The sequence below is a fragment of the Trichechus manatus genome, unplaced genomic scaffold (assembly GCF_000243295.1).
Source record: "Trichechus manatus latirostris isolate Lorelei unplaced genomic scaffold, TriManLat1.0 scaffold00221, whole genome shotgun sequence".
NCBI classification, from domain to species: domain Eukaryota; kingdom Metazoa; phylum Chordata; class Mammalia; order Sirenia; family Trichechidae; genus Trichechus; species Trichechus manatus.
Window position 1 is genome coordinate 3,075,471 of NW_004444157.1, and position 7,732 is coordinate 3,083,202.

At 40.9% G+C, this 7,732-nt stretch overlaps 1 protein-coding gene across 1 annotated transcript in view; it reads left to right on the forward strand.

Moving 5' to 3' along the window:
* NRK (Nik related kinase) overlaps window positions 1-7,732 on the forward strand; it is a 146,906-nt gene that overhangs the window by 91,740 nt on the left and 47,434 nt on the right. Inside the window, exons 10-11 of the mRNA XM_004388913.2 lie at window positions 6,203-6,281; window positions 7,359-7,534. Of these exons, the coding sequence (XP_004388970.1) occupies window positions 6,203-6,281; window positions 7,359-7,534 (255 nt within the window). The remainder of the gene's footprint in view (window positions 1-6,202; window positions 6,282-7,358; window positions 7,535-7,732) is intronic.

Below are 7,732 nucleotides of genomic sequence, written 5' to 3' on the forward strand. Positions count from 1 at the left end.
TTGTGGAACTGTCAGTTTCTCTTTTCAGTGCTGTTAGAGTTTGTTTTATGTATTTTGGAGCCCTGTCATTGGGTGCATAGATATTTATTGTGGTTGTGTCCTCATGGTGGATTATCCCTTTAATCATTGTATAATGTCCTTCCTTCTCTTTTATGGTGGATTTTGTTTTAAAGTCTATTTTGTCTGAGATTAGTATTGCCACTCGTACTCTTTTTTGGTTGCTGTTTGCTTGGTACATTTTTTTACATCCTTTGATTTTTAATATATTTATGTCTTTGTTTCTAAGGTGTGTCTCTTGTAGATAGCATATTGATGGTTCCTATTTTTTAATCCATTCTGTCCCTCTGTCTCTTTATGGTTGCATTTAAGCCATTTACGTTCGGTGTGATTATTGATAAGTGTTGAGTTTTTTGCAGTCATTTTGTAGTGCTTTTTGTGTATGTGTGTGTGTGTGTGTGTGATGCTGACATTTCTTTGTTCCTGTTACTCTTCTGTACTAAATTACTTTTGTTTTTGGATTTTTTTTTTTCGTTTCTTTCATCTTTGTAGATTTTGTGTTTACTGAGACTATATTTTACTTCTTTATTTTGATGAGTAGGTTTGTTAACTTTCTTTGTGGTTACCTTGAAATTTACCCCATCTTCCTAAGTTTGAACCAGTCTTTTATTACTTGATATCACCTTGACTTCCTCTGCATTTGAAAGTTCTATACCTACACTGTTTATTCCCTCTTTTATTGTCCTGACATTGTTGTCATTTACCGATTGACCTCTCTGGTTCCCTGCTGTAAATCTTTTAGTTTTGTTTATCCTTGATAGTTCATTACCTAGGTTGTTATCTCACTGATGCTGTCCTGTGTCCTAGATTCAGGTTGTTGTCTGATGTTGTTGATTCTCTAACCGAAGAGCTCCCTTTAATAGGTCTTGTAAGTTTGATTTGGTTTTTACATATTCCCTTAATTTCTGTTTATCTCCAAATGTCCTAATTTTGCCATGTTATTTTAGCAAGATTTTTGTAGGATATATTATTCTTGTTTGGCAGTTTTTTTCTTTCAAGGTTTCATATATGTCATTCCACTGCCTTTTTGCCTGCATGGTTTCTGCCGAGTAATCATAGCTTAGTCTTATTGTTTCCCCTTTGTATATGACTTTTTGTTTTTCTCAATTTGCTCTCAGGATTCTTTCTTTGCCATTGATTTTAGTGAGTGTGATTATATGTTTTGGTGATTTTCTTTGGGTTCTATCCTATAAGGGTTTCGTTGAGCTTCTTGGATGGTTGAATTTTCATCTTTAATGATATTAGAGAAGGTTTCTGTCAGCAAATCTTCAAAAATCCTCTGTGTTTTCCATTTTCTTCCCTTATTCTGGAATTCTGATCACACGCAAACTTTTGGTTTTCATTGTATCCCACATCGTTCTCAGGGTTTCTTCATTTTTCTTCATCCTCTTTTCTGATTTTTCCTCTAACAAAGTGGTATCCAAGGATTTGCCTTCAATTTTGCTGATCCTGTCTTCCATTGTTTCAGATTTGCTCCTAAGACCTTCTATTGCACTGTGCATATCTGAAATCTTATTGTTTATCTTTTGGATTTCTAATTGCTGTTTTTGTATAATTTCTATTTGTTTATTTATTTTGTCATTTTTCTCCTGTATTATTTTTTCTGAATTCTTCCATTGCTTTGTCTGTATTTTCCATGATTTTGTCTATTTTTTCCCTATTTTTGTCTACATTTTCATTCATCTCTTGGAGAGCCCTGAGTATTAGAGTTTTGAATTCCCTATCAAGTAGTTCCAGTGCCTTTTCTTCTACCAGAAGGTCGTCTGGTGTTTTATTTTGGTCAATTTTTGGAGCTATCCTGTCCTCTTTTTATATATGTTTTGATATTGTCTGCTGTCTCTGGGACTTTCAGGAATTACTTTCTTCATTTATTAATGGTAGATTTGTTTATTTCACCCTGCTTTTTTGTTTTATTTGGTTATTTCTGGGCAGGCAGGCTGTGCGTGTTTTGTTGCTTGCTCGCCCGTGGTCACGACAGTTCTCACCACCTTATCCAAGTGGACAGTGCCAGTCACTCAGCTATGGTGCAGCAGTGCAGGTTCAGTGGGGGTAGAGGGGTGGGGATGGGCAGTTTGTGGCACAAACTGGGGCTGATGGGGTGGGGCCAGGGGACAGTGCAGGGTGGGATCCAGTGGACCATGTCGGTGCTGCTCACGGGTGCGGCGCTCAGTACATGGTGCAGATGGGCAGGAGGGAAGGTAGAGGATGTAATGTGTGGAGCTAAGTGGGTGAGTAAGAGAAAGAAGAGAGAGAAACAAAGGGAAAAAAGAAAAAAAGTAAATAAAATGGTAGTATTCCATGGGTGGGGGTGGGACAGACCCAGTGAGGCAGTGTGCCGGTGGCTCTCTAGCCAAGCAGTGCAGCTCATCCTGTTGAGAAGGGGTGTGGGCAGCGCATGGGACTAAGGGGGTGGAAGAAAGGGAAGGAAAGAGGGAAAGAGAGACAAGAAACCGACAAACAAAAAAATAAATAAATAAAATAAAAATAACAACAATAAAAGTATATATGGGGGAGCTGGTCGTTGGGGGTGGGGTTTAACTGGGGTGGTGGCAAGCTGATGTCTCTCTTGCTGGGCAGCATGGCATGGTCTGTCAGGAAGGACGGAGGCAGTGCAGGGCCTAGGTAAGAGGGAGAAGGGAAAGGGAGAAGGAGAAAGATAAAGAAAAATAAAAAATACGGTGCTGAGTGAGCCAGTCTTTGAGGGTAGTGCAGACCCAGGGAGGCCGTGTGCCAGAGGCTCTCCAGCCATGTAGTACAGCAGAGCCTGCCAAGAAGGGGGGTCACAGCACATGGGGCTAGATGGATGGGAGAAAGGAAAGGGAGAGAGAGAAGAAACAACAGAAAAAGGAAATAAAAACAAACAAACCAAAAATAAATAAGTAAAATGGCACTGAGGGAGCCAGTCAGGAATAGCGGCACAGACCCAGGAAGGCCACACACCAGTGACTCTCCTGCTGAGCAGCACAGCACAACCCCTTGAGAAGGGGCGAGGGCGGTACACAGGGTTAGGTGGGTGGGCGAAAGTAAAGGAGAGAGAGAGAGAAAAAAAAAGAACAAAGCAACACCAAAAATATGGCACTGAGGGAGCTGGTTGGTGGGGGTAGCACAGATGTGGGGAGGCATATGCTGGTGGCCCCCTAGCCAAGTGGTGCAGCAAAGCCCATTGAGAAGGGGATGGCACATGAGGCCAGGTGGACAGGAGAAAGGAAAGGAAGGAAGGGATAGAGAGAGAAGAAACAAACAGAAAAAAATACAGCGCCAAAGGAGCTGGCTGTTGGGAGTGGCCCAGACCCAAGGAGGCCATGTGTCAGTGGCTCTCTAGCTGAGTGGTACAACACTGCCCATCAAAAAGGGGCAGGGATGGCACACGGGGCCAGGTGGACAGGAGAAAGGAAAGGAAAGAAAGGATAGAGAAAGAAGAAACAGAGAAAAAGAAAAAAGAAAAAAATACGGCACCAAATGAGCCAGCCGTCGGGGGTGGCCCAGACCTGGGGAGGCCAGGTGTCGGTGGCTCTCTAGCTGAGCGGTGCAATACTGCCTGTTGAGAAGGGGCAGGGGCAGCTCACGGGGCTAGGTGGGCTGGAGAAAGGAAAGGAAGGAAGGGAGAGAGAGAAGAAACTGGAAAGGAAAAGAAAAAGCACTGAGGGAGCCTGCTGGCAGGGGCAGTGCAAACTAAAGGTGGCCATTTACTGGTGGCTTTCTAGCCAAGTGGTGTGGCACAACCCATCAAGAAGGGGAGGGGGTGGCACACAGGGCTCCCTGGGTGGGAGAAAGAAAAAGAAGGAAGGGAGAGAGAAACAATTAAAAAAACCCTAAAAAAGAATAACAAAAACATACAAACAAAAAAAATGGCACTGAAGGGGCCAGCCAATGGGGGCAGGGTGGACCCATGTGGCAGTGAGCTGGGGTCTCTCCAGCTGAGCGACCATGACCCGCTAGAAAGTGGTAGAAGCTGCATAGAGGGAAGAAGGGTGGGGGATGGGAAAGTGTGTATTCCTGGTTTCCAGGTGCTCCTTGTCTCCTGTTTAGAGTTCTTTGATGTTTCCTTCCCGTACTCTCTGTCCACAGTCCTTCTTGGCTGAGGTCCAAGTTGGCAAATCCGAGTGGCAATGAGCTGATGTGTCTCCGGCCAAGCAACCATGGCCTGTTGGAAAGTGGAGGAGGCCATGTACAGAGAAGAAGGGTAGGGGGTGGGAAAGCATGTAACCGTGGTTACTGGGTGCTGTCTCCTGTTGGGAGCTCTGTGAAGTTACCTTCCTGTACTCCCTGTCTGCGATCCTTGGTGGCTGCAGTGCAAGATGGCAAATCCGTGCCACATTAGCGACAGAGGACCTCCACTTCATAGTTCTTCTCGTTCTCTGTTCTCTGTGAGTTTCTTATTCCATTCGGTGCTTGATCGAGTCCTTTATTCCTTAATTTGATGCTTAGGGTTCCAGGATTGACGTTTGTATTGGTTTTACTTAGTTTTTCGGGTCTTTGCTGCAGAGGGACATCATAGTGCTTCTGTCTATAATGCCATGTTGAAAAATTCTCCTTTTCCTTAGTGGAAACTTACCTAGTGTATGTCCTATCCCTTAACCCCTCAAGATGCTGCTAGTTGACTGAATGATGTGCAGATGTTAATAGATGACAACTGTTTAATATTGTACAACTCCCTTACGTTTAAAGAACAGGTCCTGGTGACTGATTGGTAACAGTAAAGGAATGAAACACATCAAATATGATCCTGATGTTTTGAGCTTGGGGCAAATCCTGACCTCAATTATAAACTTACACCTTCTATTAAATTATATCCGTGTAATGGAGAATAAAGCTTGACCTTTGAACAGTTGCCTTTATATCACTCTAATGACATCACAGTGGAGAGTTCGTTCTACTACTATGAGAGGCCGGTTTGGCATTGTTTTCCTGCATATGTATTTTGGGAGAGGAAGGATGGCTTTAAAGAGTTGTTAATATCAAACTGTCCTCATATGAAGGACACACTTGTAGCATTAGATGAAATTTACATTGTGGCTCTACTTGGGAGATTTTTTTGCACCGCCAGTTTTCTTTAATCAAAACACAAGAGGGAATAAGTGAAGTTAGACACATATTTAAATGCTTATAGAAAAATTGAGAATTCCTGAATCAATGAGGTAATTAATTTATATAGCATACTGGAATAGGCTTTTCTGTGTGTGGCTGTGTGTATGAAAAAGAGAATGAAATCCAAGTAATTTGGCAAGGCCTTGAAATGCCACATAATTAAAATCTTTGTTAAAATATTAATAGCCAATATTTATTAAGTGCCTAGTATATACCAGACACGTTTACATGTAAGTTGCCATTTAATCCTCACAGTAACTCTATGAAGGAATTCCTGACATATTTCCTGTTTTTCAGATGAAGAAACCAAAGTACACATACTTTAAGTAATGTGCCCAAGGTCATAAAGACAGAGCTAGGATTTGAACCCAATTCGAACTCACCCAGAGGTGCCTCGGAAGACAGGCCTAGCGATCTGCTTCTGAACGGTCACAGCCTGGAAAACCTTATGCAGCAGTTCTACTCTGCACACATGAGGTCGCTATGAGTCAGAATCAACTCAACAGTAGCTAACAACAACAACAGTCTATTCTAGAGGGTGTGCTCTTAGTTGCGCTAGATCTGCTTCTTTTCCTAGAACTATCAGCATTCAAAACAGATTCTTCTCAGCTTTTTAAAGTACTAAATCATCTTTATATATTATTTTACATACTAGCCTAGTTGACCTTTTCAGCCTATAAATTACATATCCCAATTTTACAAAGGTAGATACCTGCCTACAATACAAAAATAGAAGTGTGTTTGTCTCCACTTCTCATTTACTTCTCTAGATATAAATCATCAATAACCCATTTCAAAAAATTCATTTAGTTTCATTTATTATTGATTTGTCAACTGCATTTTACACACCTGGAGGTGGTAGAGCTTAAGAATCTTCCATGATGCGCTGTGTTAAAATGAGCTTTTCCTTTAATCTACATTCTTTTGTCGTTATTCATTCCTTAGTGCCTGTTCAGCAGGCTATATCAGAGAACGCTGAGAATCCCCTGTGGAATGAGGAGTGTACTCTGTAGTTAGCCTTTTCATTTTTTCTAAACTCACCTATTTCCCTTTGCAGCCCTGTGTAACCTTCAGCCCTTGGAAGCCCTCTTCGTTATTTTGCGGGAATCAGCTCCCACAGTCAAATCCAGTGGATGGTAAAGATGAATATCTTAATCTGCTAAACACACTGACTTGACATTTTTATGTAGCAAGGAAGTTTTCATTCACTTGGTCAGTCCTACTTCACCGTCCTTGTTGGACAATATTTCCTAAAAAAACCAGTATCTTAACTAGGAGCACTAAATGACCAGTTTTAATGAAGTTCTAATTAGCCAAGTAGAAATAAGTAATTTCATAATTATATCATGATGACATTACTGCCCTGCCCTTAATGGGCATATTCAGTTGTTTCTCCAGTAATGGGATGGACCAATGGCAACTGTTTATGAAGTTGCTCATTGTACTTAGATAGGTAGTCAGTGATTGACCGACAGCCCTATTGTCTGGCCCATTAAATTAAACATTCACAGACCTAAGCAGAGGACTTGGTCTCCCAAGATGCTAGAGGTGAGCTAAACGTGGAAACCCTTCTATCTGAAGCTTGTTGATCTAGTCCTGAAACTCTTATCTATTCTTAGTATTTACTACTTGTCCTGGTAGAAGTGGTGACTATGGCTTGATTACGGACATACTTCTTTGTAATTCAGTTTAGCACTTCCCACCGAGTCAGGCTCTCTGGCCACATTTGTTTTTATGGGTCATTTTATAAAATTACTTAGCCCTGGTGCTAGTAACACCCACTTATTGGATCATTATATTTATGCTTCTGTAGTTCAAAGAGTGTATATAAAGTGAAACATTCAGGCTTCAGAGGATGACTATTGTGGGCTGACCAATATAGTCTTACAGTCTACATGTATTACAGTAATCATTTAATTGCCATATCTCCAACTTCACTTTTTACCATGTACAGATGATCTCATTGAAGTTTCTACTGTAATTTGGGTAGACAATGCCACTGACTCTTGCCTCTTTTTCTGAGATTTGAATGGCATTACTTTATAGTGTATATTATAAAGCTGCGGAATATCTGGCAGATGAAAAGACAATTATAGCTAGAGGCAACCATCTCCAAAACTATAACTACAGAGTGGCATGTGCATGGAGATGGGAGGTGGTGTTGCAGGCCTGAGAATGCTCTTTTATTCCTTTTGATTCATTTTTTTTTTTAGGTCCCGCAAGTTCCACAATTTCATGGAAAAATGCATGATAAAAAACTTCTTATTTCGTCCCACTTCTGCAAACATGCTTCATCACACATTTGTTGAAGGTATAAAAAATGAAAGACACATTGTGGAGTCATTAAAGAAGCATCTTACTGGAATCATTAAAAAGAGACAGAAAAAAGGTAGGGTTGTGAAGTTTCATTTAATGGAATGAGTATTCAGATGTGAGCAGAATTCATTCATTTGTTTTCAGGAGAAAAGTAATATTTGTTTAATAATTAGATTGAAAGTAAAATTTCTGAGGCCTTTGATATTTAAGTTTTCACTGGTGGTGCCTAAGCAACTCATTACCTCTCTGGGCTTGAATATATATATATATA